Below are 17,778 nucleotides of genomic sequence, written 5' to 3'. Positions count from 1 at the left end.
GTAAGTTTGGTGTTGGTGCTGTTTTATTGCAGAAAAATGACGATGGAGTCGAAGTACCAATTGCCTATTTCTCGCAAAAGCTAAACAAGGCTCAGAGCAACTATAGCGTTACAGAGCTAGAGTGTCTTGCAGCTATGCTTAGCTTGAAGAAGTTTAGAGCCTACGTAGAAGGGCAAGATTTCACCATCGTCACAGATCACGCCAGCTTGCAATGGTTGATGCGCCAGTCAGATCTCTCTAGCCGACTAGCCCGATGGTCACTTAAGCTCCAGAAATATCGATTTACAATTGAGCATAGAAAAGGTTCCCAAAACGTAGTACCCGATAGTTTATCACGGCAGAATTTCGAAGATATTAGTGAGTTACAAGTCCGTCCGTCTATAGATCTCATGTCGTCCGAGTTTTCGTCCGATGAGTACACAAAGTTAATACGTCAAGTTCGTAATAATGAAAGCCAACTACCTGATCTGCAAATAGTAGATGGTCATTTATATAAACGAACTGAACACCCTGACGGAGACCCGTCTCGAGAAGCATTTAACTGGAAATTGTGGATCCCAAAAACTTTAGTCGAGAGAGTTATCCAAGACGCACACTCTCCGCCAAATAAAGGCCACGCAGGCATAGCAAAGACATTGGAGCGTCTACGCGTGAATTTTTATTGGCCAAACATGGTCGCGAATGTAAAAGACTACGTACAAAATTGTGACATTTGTCGTCAAAGCAAAGCGCCTAATGTAATCCTGCGACCTCCAATGTCCACCCAGTATGCTGTTCAACGTCCATTCCAAAAATTGTATATAGATTTACTTGGCCCATATCCACGATCCCGACAAGGCAATATCGGCATTTTAATTGTTCTTGATCATTTAACTAAATTCCCATTACTCAAACCAGTTAGAAATTTTAATACGTCCGGCATTTGTAATTTCATGAGAGAGCAAGTTTTCAGCATCTTCGGAACCCCAGAAATAATCCTTAGTGATAATGGAAAACAGTTTAAATCTTCGCAATTTAATAACTTGCTTAAGGAACGGGGAGTAAAACATGTATATACAGCTTTATACAGCCCTCAAGCTAATGCTAGCGAGCGGGTGAATCGGTCGATACTACAAGGCATCCGAGCGTACTTGAAGGATGATCAGACGCTCTGGGACAAACATCTCCTTGACATAGGTGAAGCGTTAAGAAGTGCTTACCATCAGTCAATAGGATGCTCACCATACTATGCACTGTTTGGTCAACAAATGCTATCCCATAGCGAGGACTATCCTCTTTTGCGAACACTCCAGGTACTAGATGACCAGCAAATAGATAGAACAGACAGGCTTAAACTGATCCGAACGTCTTTAGTTGATAAAATTAGACTGGCGTTTGAAAACTCAGCTAAACGGTATAACCTGCGTAGCTCCACCAAAAACTTTAATGTAGGAGACATGGTTTATAGGCGAAATTTTGCACAAAGTGATGCAGCAAAGAAGTTCTGTGCAAAACTTGCACCAAAATTCATCAAAGCTAAGGTGGTGGCACTAAAAGGAAACTGCATGTATGACCTTGAAGACGATTCGAGTGGAAAACGAGGAATATACCATCGAAAAGACATTTTGGAAGCCAAAAACAACGCACCAACACTCTAGGTGGGGGGGTGTGTACTGGCGTACGTGCCTGAGAAAAAAAAAAAACATATTCGTCATAATGATTATTCCGAAAAAAACCACACAACTTACGATAGGGTATATATCATTTTCCCCTTGTCAATTAACCCAATTTGTACTAAAAGTTGTGTCATTCCGAACACTTCCTTCAATGACATTCATGAAACAGCTGATTTGCCAGCCTTCAAAAATTGCCCACTTGAGTTTCCGGAAAAACTTCTTTCTTTTCTTTTTTGGGAACGAACGTGTAAGGAGGTAAGACCAGCAGAGACACGCCAACATAATCATGAGTTCAAAACCACGTTTAATGGTATAACCAAACGATATAAATATATATTGACGCGGTTATATAAATATTATTTAAAGTAGTAAATAAAAAGTGTGCGCTTCAAATATTTTAATCGGCAACGCGTGTTAAATCTCTGCTGGCTACCAGGCTGCAACCACCATCCAGATTTTAACTAGCTGCTACCACCATCAAGACTCGGAAACCACCAGGAGGAGGCCGATCCTCTGCGAATCAGCATCATCATCCTACACCTGGAAGCCACAAATCCGTGACACAGATAAATAAACATATTTTCTCTCCCAAATATATTGCTTTTTATCCTAATTGAATTTTACTGCTCCCAAAGTAAAATATTTTTAACTTTGCCGTGCCAATAAATGTTGTGTTAAATTAAACATGCACCAAAGTAAAAATAACTTAACATTATATATACGTGTGTGTAAACACGTGCACACACTAAGCTAATTGCGATAAAAGGTGTTAACATTTTATATTCCGAAGGAAATTATACATTAATTTAAAGAGGAGAAAAAGAAAAATCTTAAATCGCGCTAAATATTACATAGGAATTTGCTTTCTTATCTAAAGAAAACCAAAGGGTAATTTAGTAAAGAGTTACCCCTTTTAACTTATTGTTAACCTAACTTAATTAGGTCAATGAAAATAAAATCTAATTAGAACGATAATACTTGTTAAATAATGATTAAAATAAGAGTGTCATTTTGGCATTTCTGAGGGCCAAAATAATCATTAGTCTCCCTCAACAAGAGTTGGTTTTCTCCTTTTAGTTTTATCTTAAAGTCTCGATTTCAATGCACACCTACATTTTACATATTTATACACATGCATGCTGTCACGTGATTTAGGAGATCATCACATTTAGTGATCCCTCCCTTACTATTCTTCTGCTTTTCAATTGAAATTCTTGTCGATTTGTTTCATTTCATTTCTTACAATAACTAAAAACATGAATACTTATTAGGGTGGATAGGAAAATAAATAACATATGCATATATGAAACAAACATAAACCTAAGATTTCAGCGCACACAGCAAGGAGGCCTCTTCGCTACGTGGGACTGCTTTATTGACACCAATGTAAGTCATATTGAATTATTATTCTTCACTAATTATAAAAACAATTTTTTTTTCATCCATATGTACCTATATACGTGTGTATATACACAAGTGCGGTTGTACCCGCGGAATTAGTGTACTTAAATTTCTTTTACGTTTGGTTTACTATCCAGATCTTCTCTTCTAAGTGATCATACATACGATGATACGTACATATGGAGGAGCTTAGTTTGTTGAGCTACATACATACACAACTATGCAAAGATTATGAACGAACTGGAATTCATTCATAATATAAAGAATTTCATTTTTTTTTTGATTCACTCAAACTTTCTGCCAACATTGTTTTTATTTGAGAACCAAACGTGGTAGACTCTGTTCTCCCACTCTTCCCTAGTTCTTGGTTTGCTCCTTTCCTGTTTCTTTGCGAAAACCAATGCATGTGTATGTAGGTATGTAATTAGAACATGAAAATTACATACTTTAAGAATATAGGGCAATGACCAAATACGATACCAGCTGTTGAGGTAGGTTAGTTATTGTCTTTTTGTATAAGACCCATCAAAAAATGTGTTAGTAGTTAAGTGATAGAAGCATATGTGAAATTTGAAAGTTGAGTTTCTTCTCTTAGAATCCTAAGTACCATAAGCACATAATTATGTCTTGAATGTAAATAAATATAGTTTTTATAATGGATTGCTAAAATAATTAGTTTGGTCTGATCGAAGGAAGTGGGGGGTGGTCTAATGGGGCCTTATAACCATCTTAAAGGCCAAGGTAGGGTGGGTTTAGAGCAGCCGAAACCTATATATGTGCTGCAAGGTGATAAGGGTTGAACACGTAAGTACGCTTGTAGAAGTAAGATTCAGGTGATAGTTTTCTTTACGTTTAGTGTGCAAGTATAAATATTTCTTGTTAGGACTGTAGAATAGGGAGAAGGTATCTTGGTCCTGTAGCTGTTTGAACTACCCCGCCCCAGGCTGAAGCTCCGGGAACAAGCCAGTGCACACGCGGCAGCTACAGGAGGCATCTCACAAGACCTTCTGAACGATACTCAAACGTTTCATAGCACCCTTTTCACAGGTACCATAACAATTCCAGGGTTACCCTAGATTCATTTTGCTAAATGGTGATTTTCCCTTATTTTGTCTCCAAAGCTCTCAGCTGAGTATGTAATGTTCGGTTACTCCCGAACTTAGACTTCCTTACTTGTTAACATTCAAACTTTACACCTAAATTATTAAATCTTACAGTTTATATCACAGTCCTAATTGTTCTAATAAAACGTGTTACATTGGGATAGCAAGAATAGGAGGTCCTAAATGTTCTTAATTATACCACCAAAATTTAACACGCTTTTTATTAGAACAATTAGGAATGTGATATAAACTGTAAGATTTAATAATTTAGGTGTAAAGTTTTGCGTCGTGCTCCTATTGATTTTCCCTACAAATTGGCCGAACGGGACGTACATGTTTTATGCCGACTCCGAACGGCATTTGCAAGGCAGACGAGTTTTCATTGAGAGCTTTTCATTACAGAAATACATCCGGAGCTCTTGCCAAACACTGCTTTGGGGCGACCCCGCTTAGAAAAATTGTCTTCTAATTGAAAAACCTTATTTCTAAAATTTTGATGTTGCGTTTCCCGGGGTGTGAACCCATGACATACGATGTGGAAGGCGGAGCACTAATTCCTATTAGGAGTGAACAAAATGGCCCTAGCTCCAAGTCAGGGAAGCATTGCATCTCCTATCTCCGCCAAACCGCCATGAGGAAACACAAGGCCAACCTTGAGGCCTATTAAATTTTCAGCTCAACAAAAAAAGCCTGAGAATTGCAGTTGAGCCGAGGATGACACTGCGCGACCACCCCGACGAAACGATTAGAACGGAATGAGCATTATCTTTCATTCGTATAATATGGCCTAGTCGTTGCGCTTTAATTTGCTATGTTGATGTCTGCGTATTAAATTTTCTTCGGTACACCCCGTCAACCACACGTAAATTTTTTGAACAAAAATTTTTGTGAACACCCTTCTGATGTTGTCATGGTCCATGCTTCTGCACCATATAGGAGGACACTTACGACAACTGACTTGTAAACCACGATTTTCGTTAGCCAAGATTTACTTTCCAATTGTCTCCCTACTTTAAAGTAGTATTTATTAGCCAGAGTGATTCTTCGCTAGATATCAAACCTGATATTCTTCCCTGTGTTAATGCTGGTTCTCAAATAGACAAAGTTGTTTACTATTTCCAAAATTATGGCTGCCAATAATGGCGTAGCTGCCAAGGCGCAAATATGCTGACTCTTTGCCTGATGACAGCAGGCACTTCATTTTGTCCTAATTCACCATCAAACCCATCTTTTCCGCTTGTTTTTTCAGTTTAGATAGGGCAAAACGTGAGGCGCAAGAGTTCAGGCCCACGATACCAATGTCGTCAGCCTACGCCAATAATTGCAAGCTGCTATAGAAAACCTTTTCAAAGCGGTTGTTGTTGCTGTAGCGATAAGAATACTCGCGGAAGGCCATGGGGTGTGTTATCGAGTTGACGGTCCTTTGCCGGATGCAGATCCGGTACATTCCGGTACCAAGCCCGACCATCTCGTGCACGATTTGTTATGATCACATGCGACCTTGTAGGCCACACCGCCCTCCCACCCCCTAGATACATGAGGAGTTCGGAGTCACCAGAGTCTCGGCTGTTGGTGGCAGATTCAGAGCTACAAGGTGCATACAGCAAAATTACTTTCGTAACAACTTTAATTGCACATCAAGCTTAATCCCACCTTAAGCTCCAAGACTTCTACTTTTGTACACATTTACTATTTATTTATTGTTACACGTCCTCTTTTCGCTGAAATTTGTTACGAAGAAGCCACAAAACTTGTTCAACCTACATAAATCATTTCACCACAATTTAATTAGAAAATTTTCACATTTAAAATAATAAATCATTGCGCGCCTATAACGAATCCCTTCGCAGGTACAGATTCATATACTAACGCAATTCTTCAATTGCATATACATACATACAAAGCGACAGTTTAAATAACAAGTATGTGTTTTATCATACAAACTTCATCAAAGTTTAACAACGAGATACTTGCTTATACTCAAACGCCTACGCATTCTGAGTTTCTACAACCAATCTGCCACATATCCAACACCGTTTCATTAGTTTTGTAACTGAGTATGTCATTTTGTATATGATTTATGTATTTTTCTTCATTCTTGTTGTAGCCATTACAATATATTAATATTTTTCTATTTAAAATTTTTATTTTGTATTCTTGTTTTATTTGTCTAGAGTTGGTCGCAACAATGCCGTAGATGACGCCATTGGACCAGCAAACGCACGTCACAAAATTGTTGTTATGGGTGCGGCTAAAGTTGGTAAAACCTCAATAATCACACAATTTCTATACAACACATTTACTACGAAATACAAAAGAACCATCGAGGAAATGCATCAAGGAAACTTTTCAATTGCCGGCGTTAGCCTGACGCTGGACATTTTGGATACAGCTGGCTCTTATGAGGTGAGTTTTTTTTATGCTTATTTTTCAAAAAAAATTTGTATTACTACAAGGTACATTTATATTTTCAACTTATGCGAGTAAGTGTGGAAACGTAGGAAAAACGTTTTTAGAAAATATGGTTCATTGGTTCTCGTTGGAAATAATCACTATTATAAACAAATTAAGATTAACCATCATCCTTATTCACAGTTATTGCTGTTGTAACAGCTTTCGTATCCCTTCTTAAAGCTCACGCAGAACAGCTACAAGAGATAAAAAAGAGATGGAGGCTACACCATTGGCGATTGGGTAAGTGTGCAACCCATTTTTTCAGTACAGGCTACTTTTGCAATATGGCGCCCGAGCAAGTACGAATTTTTGCAGATGATTGTTAAAACAACAGCAACAACAGCTGTGCATTTTACAATTTACTGAAGAACTTCAAAAGATAAATCAACTAAGACGATGGTTGGCAGCCAAACCACGAACAGTTACAGCGAAATCAATGCCCTGTATCCACGTTAAATGTGAGAGAGAGAGAGACAACATATACCATCAAGAAATGATGAAATGAGCGATGCTTTGTTGCTAAAAACGGTAAGCCGTTGGGAGGTAAATTTTTCAGGAAACAATTAGTTGCATGAGTTTCCTTATGGAGTATAAGAGCTCGACGAATGTTTGGGCATAAACGTATAACGATCTTCCGGACTATATCTGAACTGCTATACGATAAGGCGCTCCGCTGGTACGGAAACATCATATCAATCCGTGGACAGATTTTCCAGTATATGTGCAGAGTATTTCGCTTCCTGCGCTACCGTGAACAGCACAGCCGACAAAAGGCCAGCCCCCTCCGCACAAACGCTTAACCATCAACATCGGATCGACGGCCACCTTGAATAAATCTATGATGGCCTTCGCGTGGAAGATGGAGAATATAAAGCGTAGCGAATTATGGACGATCGCGGAGCAGCTGGAACTTACTCAATAATACGAGCTGCTGAAAAACGAGGAAGCCAAAAAGGTCAAAATTTTAGTCCATAGTCTGCACCTACCGCGATCTAAGTGCAATAGCAAAGAGTGCTGCTATCGCTGTGCCGAACACAAGCCTCGCATAAGCGTACGTCATCCGTGAGTTAAACAACACAGTCATTTAACGAATACTGACGTGCTGACAAAAAGAGCTTAACATAAGTTTGGGAAAGCGCAAACGCTTGTATGACTGGGAATATCAGGCGCAGTGAGCAGTGCACTTCAAGAAAAGTTAAGTGTCCCGTTTAAAATGTTGCACTGATTGTATTGATGCGAGGTTTGGCAGCGAAAGAAGATATTAGATTGAGAGAAACCAATATGTGGAAATCAGCCGACCACGGGCACGAAATGATAAGCCTATACGAGATAACATGGCAGGACGATTTAACGGCATTCAAACTAACCTATCGACTAGCGCGCATTATATTACGCCAATTTTTTACTTCCAGATACAGGAATAGAAAGAGGGCTTAGGGCCATTAAAATCAACTCATATTCTTCAAGAATGAAAAGGGGAAATGAGGATGTGATATACTCCTAGTATTTGCAGGTCTGCTACTCTGACTGAGTTTTTTGACTCTTTCAATGTCGTCCAGTCGGAGGTTTATGCCATAACGAGGGCAGCAATTGAAAGCAAAAGGTATGCAAATCTCTTCGTATATCCTTGAGGAAATTACGAATGCATTATGAAGGCTATGGCAGTGCTGTGTACCTACCCTGATGATTCTGGGACCTCAGGGTCCTTATGGCTATGGATGGGTGAGCAAGGACCAAACGTCCTCTTCTAACTGCAGTGAAAGAACATACCGCCGGCACTGTGCTAATACACCGATACTTATGGCGTATACCAGCAGGCTTCCTATGCAAAGGTTGTCAGGAAGTGGAGAAAGAGAATTGAGTTTTCTTTTCTGGTATGATTTATCTATATCAAATCTCAATAGGCTGTTTGAAATTCCCGTGAAAACAAAGACTAACATCCATTCAAGAAATGTGAACAGCGTGTAAGCGTCATCTTCTGGAGTGGTCATATAAAAATAAACCAGATTTGATGCGGTGGTTCGACCAAGACGTCGATGATCTTCATTTCTTGGCAGATAACATTCGTATCTATAAAAAAAACAAATAAAAAAATTGACTGCACTTCGAAAAGCTGCAATCGCAACAAATTGCCAACTGGCCCTCAATAGTCCGGAATCAAATAACTCGGTATCCCTTATAAATTTCACAAGTAGCAAACAATCTCGAAAAAAAAGTCCTGATATTTAGTGCAGAAGGCTAGGGATAATCTTGTAATGAACTATAAGGATCTGTAATCAAAAAGTGGGTGGTAAACAGGGCATATCCTTCCAAGCTTGTACCGTAGATGACCTAATAAGATTGGGCATGATTAAAAGAAGACGAGAGTTGTCCATGATCGACAAATCATAAAAAGTGGGATGCCGAGTTCGGGGCTGCAAAGTGTCGAAGATTATGTGAAGATCTTAGAACCTTAGACTAACAAAGTTACTTGTATCACTAAAGAAAGGGGGCTGTAGACTCTTTATAGGCATTCTGACTGAACACCCTCTGACGCCACATGCGCCTAAATAGGACGCATGCAGTACAAGCAGATGTAGAAAGCGATGGTTGCAGGAAGAAGCGATAGGGCACGTACTGTGCTCGTGTCCTGCGTCCACCAGGTTAAGATTATTATCGGAGGAGACACAGCTATCAGATCTAGAAGCAGCAAACACCCTAGAAAATTTTCGTATTTGCGAAGAGAGCGATGTGATCCTATAATATTTCCTGGTTTTTGAAAGGGTTTTGAAAAAAATTGCTGGTAACACTATGGACTTATTCAGTTATGGTGAGGTCCTCATGGGCCGGTCAGCTCAACCTAAAATTACTTAAAGGAACTTCACTGAAACATAAACCTAGTTCAACTCGATGGTATTCTTAACGATCCCATCTGTGGTTATAGATTGAATGAGAGGTCTGCACTCCGTTGAAAGAACCAAAATGAAAATGATGTCGCTTATATGAACAAATTGCGCTTCCATTTCCACTGGGTAACCATTTCCATAATCTAAAACATTCATAAATGTTTACAGAATTTTTCAAAAAGCATTTTCCATTTACCGTTAAGATATATTCGTGTATAAGAGTATGCAAGATTTTGTTCTGCATTTAATGTGGTCTCTGTGGTCGCTAAAAGAAATGCGTGTTGTGTTCATTCGAGATTATATTGTGCAATGTCAAAGCCGTCATTACTCATAAAACACAACCAATTCTTAGTGTAGTAATTGCTTTTGTTTCTATTATAGTTTTTGTTGGGTTCATTCCTTTGAACATTGTTGCGCTTGCCACATTATGGTTGGTTGGCTGGTAGCTGTGTACACTATACAGGTTCGTTCTTTATCTGCTGCATACATTTTTATTAAATTTTAATTTCAATCATTTGTGGTTTGCAAAAACCAACATATGTACATAGTATGTGGTAGTTGTATATGTGTGCATGTATGTGTGCTTGCTATTATTTTTTAAAATTACATTTCTGTCAAACTTTTATGTTTTCAACGCCCATACCCATTTAATATATAAACAAAAACGTTTTGCAACTGATGTGTAACCAATTTACAAACGGAAATTTTTATTTCAAATTCAAGTGAAGTGAATGAGTATAACATTTTTTGTTATTTTATATTATTGTATATTACAAAAATACAATCGAAATTGCCTGCAAGATAACTATGGTGTGGGTTTTGTCGAATGCAGAGTCAGAGCTTAATCAATCCAGAGTTAATTGGTGATTCCGCAAACCCCCACCGAATAAGGGCTCAGTAATTGTGTGCCAAGGAAGGACGGAAATAAACAAAGGGAAAGGAGACGAAGTTAAAACTGAAGCAGGCACCGAAAGCGGACGGCGTATTTTCAGTTGGTTTTCGAGATGTTTAAAGTTTGTCATCGATGAGTTATCGGGACATGGGACAAGTTAATGGTTTGTTAAAGATGGGTTTTCGAAGAGGTATAGGGGTTTCGGAAGATGGTATGGGCTAGAAAATTCATTGTTCATTAATGTTGCGTGTTACCGTAACTATGTTCGGCAAAGGATTATCAATATCGACAACAACAGCAACATTTAAAATTAGCTATACATCTTTTATCAACAATTTATCGGCTTTTATTTATCGATTTAATATCGTAAATTTGTCGATTATTTATCGAAAAGTTATACATTTATTATTAATACCGATTTGTTATCAAGGTAACAACAAGGCCGTGGGCGCTGATGGATTGCCTGCGGAGCTATTCAAGTACGGCGGCGAGGAGTTGGTAAGGCGCATGCAGCAGCTTCTTAGCAAAATATGGGAGGACAAGTGCATGCCCGACGGTTGGAATCTAAGTGTTCTTTGCCCAGTCCACAAGAAGGGGATACTGCAAAATGCACCAAATCTCGTGGAAACACCCTTCTTAATATCGCATATAAGGTCCTTTCAAGTGTATTGTGCGAAAGATTTAAGCCCACCGTGAACCGGCTGATTGGACCTTATTAGTGCGGCTTCAGACCTGGTAAATCTACCATCGACCAGATTTTTACAATGCGCCAAATCTTGGAAAAAATCCGTGAAAAAAGAATCGACACACATCACCTCTTCATCGACTTTAAAGCCGCCTTCGACAGCACGAGAAGGAGCTGCCTATATGCCGCAATGTCTGAATTTGGTTTCCCCGTAAAACTTATACGGCTGTGCAAAATGACGTTGAGCAATACCATGAGCTCAGTCAGAATTGGGAGGACCTCTCCGAGCCGTTCGAAACTAAACGAGGTTTCAGACAGGGTGACCCCCTATCGTGCGATTTCTTTAATTTGATGCTGGAAAAAATTATACTAGCTAAACCGCACTGGAACAATCTACTATAAAAGCGTGAAAATACTGGCATATGCTGATGACATTGATATCATCGGCCTAAGCATCCGCGCTGTTAGTTCTGCTTACTCCAAACTGGAAAAAGAAGCAGTAAAGATGGGTTTGATGATGAATGAGGACAAAGCGAAGTACCTGCTGTCATCGAGCAAAGAGTCAGCGCATACGCGCCTTGGCAAACACGCTATTGTTGGCAGCTATAATTTCGAAATAGTAAAAGACTTCGTTTATTTGGGAACCAGCATCAACACTAGCAACAACATCAGCACTGAAATGCAGCGAAGAATCAATCTTGCCAATAAATGCTACTTTCGACTAGGTAGGCAATTGAAAAGTAAAGTTATCTCTCGGCGAACGAAAATCATACTCTACAAGTCAGTTATCGTACCCGTCCTGCTATTTGGGGCATAAGCATGGACCATGACAACAGCAGATGAAGCGGCTTTTGGAGTGTTCGAGAGAAAAGTTCTTCGAAATATTTATGGACCTCTACGCATTGGCAATGGCGAGTACCGAAGAAGATTTAATGATGATCTGTACGAGCTATACGCAGACATCAACATAGTGCAGTGAATTAAAACGCAGCGGCTGCGCCGGCTAGGCCATATTATGGCTTTTCATGACAGATATACACTCGGAGTGTTTGCCCAACCACAGCCGAGGGGCGACCGCGCTTAGGAAATTTTTTTTATTGAATAACTTTTTTCTTAATTTTTAGTTGTTGCTTTGACCGGGACTTGAACCCAGAACCTTCGGTACGGTAGGCGAAGCATCCCTGCAGTCAAACCAACTAGTTTGCTCTGAGTGTCCATTTAATCGCCACTGCTTCGCATGCGCATTTCTCTGCGCTCCCTCTCAGCATCCGTCAGGCGTGTCATTACTATAAATGCCATTTTGCTCACTGCAGTCCAGCATTCTTTCCTGTTGCACATATGTGAAACTAAATTTCTCGTGGTAGGTTCCTCCCCAAAGACTCCATGCAAGGTGAGTCTTTCTTCGTGGAAACGGGGGCAGTAGAACATAACGTGTTCTGCGTTTTCTAACTCTGTGGTACACATTGGGCAATGATGATCTTTCTCTATCCTACGCTTCCATAAATACTCTTTGAAACCGCCATGTCCACTCATTATCTGCGTGAGATGGTAGTTCAGTTCGCCGTGCTTCCGCACATTCCATTGAGCTACGTTCCAAACTAGTGTGAAAGTCCAACGCCCTTTACTCGAGGCCTCCCACCGTTCTTGCCACTTAGCTATTGTTTGTGTCCTTGCTCTTTTCTTGTCTTCTTCAGATGATCGCTCGATATTGGTGTTATACAGATCGGCCATTTCGCTTGCCAGTAAGTCCACTGGGATTTTCCGGGTTAGAACCAGGATCGCCTAGTCGGACACCGTCCGATAAGCACTTGCTATTCTTAAAGAAGCAAGTCGGAACGCTGCTAATATATATTTTTTATGGGTCTGTTTAGATCCATACCACACTGGTGCTGCGTATATTATTATTGAGCTGGTTACTGTGGACAATAGCTGACGTATAGCTTCGCTCGGACCACCAATGTTAGGCATTATTCGCATAAGTGATCCATTAACTTTGGTAATTTTCTCCCCCACCGCTCTGAAGTGCTCTTTTAAAGTTAACTTAGAGTCAATGTGCACTCCTAAGTATTTTAAGGACTCCTTTGAGGTGATTTGATGATCCCCGACAGTTAAGACTAACTCGTTCGCCGACCGTTTGGAGCTTACTAATACCACTTCCGTCTTTTGGCTAGCCAACTCCAGTCCTGTATTGGTCAGCCATTCCTTTATTCTTGCTACGGCGTCATTACATAATGCTTGAAGCAGGTCCAGTTTCTTGGCCACTACTACCACTGCAATATCATCAGCATATCCCACAATTTGCGTGTTTTCTGGTAGATCAATCTTTAGCACCCCGTCATACATTACATTCCAAAGCGTTGGACCGAGAACAGATCCCTGTGGGACGCCTCCTGTGATTTTGTACTCTTTTGCTCCTTGATCCGTGTCAAAAAGAAGTACTCTGTCTTTAAGATAGCTACCTATAATTCTGCGTAAGTAAGCTGGAGTGCCGAAGCTTTGCAGCGCTGCCATTATCTGCATCCAGTTCGCAGTGTTAAAAGCATTCTTGATGTCCAACATAATCAGTGCACAGAACTTCCTTTTATTTTGGCCTCCAGAGATAGCTTCTCTAGCTATATTAACGACTGTTTGTATTGCATCTACGGTGGATCTTGATTTGCGAAATCCATATTGACTATTCGATAAGCCACCTGGTCTTTCTAGAGTCAGCTGTAGGCGCTCACTAATTATACGCTCGAGAATCTTCCCTAGGGAATCCAGCATACAAAGTGGCCTATATGAGGATGGTTGGTCCGGCTGTTTACCACGTTTCAGCAATAGGACAAGTCTTTGTCGTTTCCACGGACGAGGGAACACGCCTTCTTGCATACAGGCATTAAAAAGATCAGTAAATAATGTAGCCCTAGTTGTAATCACGGCTTTAAGGGCTATGTTTGGTACTTCGTCGGGTCCTGGGGATTTGTTATCAGCAACTCTTTTTGCAGCGTCCAGCACCTCTTGCTCTGTAATTTGCGGAATTTCCGTACTTTCTAGATCCTCGCTTGGATAAGTCCAGCGATCTTGCGCCGGGAAAAGTGTTTCGACAATAATATTCATCAGTATCGGGCACGCAGGTTGCTGTGATATCGGTCCTTTAACTTTGGCCATCACAGTTCTGTAGGCTGATCCCCAAGGATCTAGGTCGACATTATCCAGCAGTTCCCTAAAGCATAACTTCTTGCTCTTTTTTATGGCATTTTTAAGTGCCTTTCTTTGTGCGACATAGGTGCTGTGTAGCTTCGCATATCGTGGTGATGAGCGTGCCCTCTGCGCTATTCTTCGTGCTTTGTGACATTTTCTACGCTCTTCCGCAATTTCGTCATTCCACCAATATACCGGAGTGCGCTGTGCTTTTCCGCGACTTCTGGGCATGGCAGCATCACATGCCATACATAGCAACTTAGTGATTTGAACCGACTGGTCTTCCGCATGCGATTCTCGTACTATGGCGTCCTTCCAGATAATGTCAAATATTTGTGGGTCGAAAAGGTGCTGTTTCCATTTCCTACTTTGTCGATGTCTTGCTGCTACCGTTCGTGGAGTTTCGAGCAGCTCTACGCTAATAGCTTTATGGTCGCTGTGTGTGTAGACGTTGCTTATGGACCATTTTGCTCGTCTTGCTATTTCGCTGCTAGCGAAGGTGAGATCTATAATGGATCGTCTGGTACCTGTATCGAAGGTATATATCCCTGGTTCATTTAGGAGTTCTAGCCTCAAAGAAGTAAGGCTTTCGAGGAGAACTCTCCCTCTTTCGTTGGTTCGTCTACTTCCCCACACAGATGACCATGCATTGAAGTCTCCACACACTAAAAGCGGGTGTTTACCTCGTGCTTCAATGGTGATCCCGTATATCATGTCTTCGAACTCTGCGAAGAATACTAGTTTGCCAAAAATCTCAACTAGTATGAGTTGTGTCTTTTTTCCATATTAGCAACTGGTATTTTTAACACGGCGATGTCCTACGAAATATCAATTGCCAGCCTCTGCATCAGCATCATACCAATTGACAAACTAGTTATTATATACACCAACATCATACCAGATGTCATACTAGTCAGCATACCCATCAGACTCATACCAATTGACATACTAGTCAGTGTATTCGACATGAACATACCCGTTGGTATAATACTGAGTCTATGCATCATTGTAATAACAGTTGACATACTAGTCGATATTTGCATCAGCATCCTACTATTTAATATACTAGTCTCAGTTGGGTTGAAAAAGTACTTGAAAATTGATAAATTAGCTCAAATTTATGTTATTCATTATATTTCATATATATAAAAGGTATGTATATATACATATGTATATAACTTTAAAATTTATCACTTCAATACATTATACTTTGGAATAAATTTTAATAAAATTACGTACATACATATATATGAAAACTAAAAAGTAACGGAATAACACACGAATGTGCCGCAATCTCAAGACGCAAGACTAAGTTTATGGGTTCACCATGGCCAGAACATTCCCAATTTAAATCCCTCAAGCCAAGAGAACTGCTAGGGTTCATCATGGAAGTCGGATGGTATGAGGTGCTGACCAAAGGTCGCAGTGCAATCCTCAAAAAATTATCTATCTATCTAACGGAGAAGGAACGAACCAGTAGTGGTTGACTGTGTAAAAACAGGCCAAGCTGCACTAGCGCCGTCCTGTTATGAGTGTTAATGGAGTTCAGAATGGTGGTAGTGATATGCACTTTACGGAAGTCATGCTTATGGCTGGATAACAGAACAATTTCATTTAATTGAGGGGATCATAACGGCTTTAAACGTTTTCGTTACTGACTAAAGGGATAATATCGGTAGATAGTGGCTGGGTTCTGGTCTTTCTCTGTTATTCTGGAAAGGCATAGGCTTTTAACGACAAGTAGAAAAAATGTCCTAGGCTACTGATGCCCTCATGACCAAGGTGTTTTGGCATCGGTATAGGTCTTCCGTCTGGGACTATTGATATGGAAGGCTTGGCCTTTTCAATAACTTCTTTAACCTCTGTTGAGGTAACGGTGAGGGTTGACTCGTCATGCTTGTGTTTATGTACCCGTTGATTTGGACGATATCTTGCATTGGCAACTGAAGTATGCATTGCAAATTGGCTACAGAAAGCACTCGCGCATTTCCTCGAGCCGACAGACGAAATTCTAGTCAAATGAATTATTTAAATACTAACTAGTATTAATAACACCACAAAGTTGTAGTCAATGAACCATTCTAAAACTGACCAGTATGATGAACGCCACACAATTCTAGTCAATTAACTACTCATACACTAACTAGTATGAATAACACCACAAAATTATAGTCAATGAACTATTCAAAAGCTGACTAGTATGAATAAACCCACAAAATTCTAGTCAATGAACTAGAATGTTTGCTGACTACTTTGGCTTTTGACTGCAGGGATGTTAACTCCACAGCACGGCGGCCGCTGCAGAGAAGATGCCGTTAATAAATTGGTTATACTTCGATAAAAAGGGATAATTTTTCGAAATCAAATTGCTATTTTTTCGATATCAAATCGAAAACATTTTTAAAACCAATCGACAACTTTTCGATAACTAATAAATAACTTCTGGATAACATAGCAATAACGCCTTGGTAACACTCTAATAATAAATTGATAACTTATACGAAATCGATAAGAGTCTGATAACGAGTCGACAACTTTTCAGAACAAATCGATAACTCTTATCGAAAGTTAACAAAAAGTCGATAGTCTTTCAATAATTATTCGATAGTTTTCCGATAGTAGATCAATTACTTTTCGATGCAAAATCGATACATTTTTATGACTTATTGATAACTTTTTGATAACTAGTAGATATCTTTTGAGAAAACACCGATAACTCTTATCAAAATGTAGCAAATTCTCCGGGGGCCAATTAAGAATTGTGATCGAACTTTTCTTTGACCTTGCGCAGAGGCGTCTTGGCAATATTTATGCTTAGGTAAGAATAAGTGAAGAGGCACTATACCCTTGTGAGCGGACCAGGGGAAAACTATATCGCCAACTTTCCAAAGAAAAAACCCGTATTACTGCGAATAGAATGCTTTATTGCCAACTTTAGCGGAGAAGAGAAGTATAGCTTTATAAAGTATGCTTTATTGTCAACTTTACCAAAATTGAACTTATTACATTAAGAAACAAGCCAACATTCGATATGAAACCAACGCCATCGCGATTCGAAGCCTGATACACGACCTGAATACAAGCATCGCGCGATAGATTGTATTAGGTCACAACTGGCTTGTTCTGCTCCCTGTGGTACAGTTTTTATTGACCATGCCAGGGCCACGCAAGCGATGCTCGTGCCCGTATTGCTCCTCATCACCTCTCAGAATTGGTTAGATATGGTATTATAAACACTTTTTTTATCGGTATACCTACCGAGGACATATTCCTTAACACCTATCCGCAGGGGTTCTAGGACAAGTGCAGCAAGGTATAAAAAAATTATGAAATTATGCTTCAGATATACACATAAAAAATTATACCACACAATTCCACCGGCCACTTACTTTATTTTATTTCAAATATGTACATATATCAAAAGACCATAAAATTGTTAAATTACATATGGAATGCGTTAAAAAAGAGCACATAAATCATACAAAGCGATGAAAACTGATGCGAGTTATGATAACCGTTTTTA

General features: G+C 39.8%; 1 protein-coding gene across 2 annotated transcripts in view; it reads left to right on the top strand.

Annotated features, from left to right (window-relative positions):
* LOC137250522 (ras-related protein Rap-2a) overlaps positions 1-17,778 on the top strand; it is a 234,331-nt gene that overhangs the window by 143,952 nt on the left and 72,601 nt on the right. For both annotated transcript variants that reach the window (XM_067783477.1, XM_067783479.1), the window contains exon 4: positions 6,334-6,565. In XM_067783477.1, the coding sequence (XP_067639578.1) occupies positions 6,334-6,565 (232 nt within the window). The remainder of the gene's footprint in view (positions 1-6,333; positions 6,566-17,778) is intronic.

The sequence above is a fragment of the Eurosta solidaginis genome, chromosome 4, assembly GCF_040869045.1.
Source record: "Eurosta solidaginis isolate ZX-2024a chromosome 4, ASM4086904v1, whole genome shotgun sequence".
Classification (NCBI taxonomy): domain Eukaryota; kingdom Metazoa; phylum Arthropoda; class Insecta; order Diptera; family Tephritidae; genus Eurosta; species Eurosta solidaginis.
This window is presented reverse-complemented; position numbering and strand designations above follow the sequence as displayed.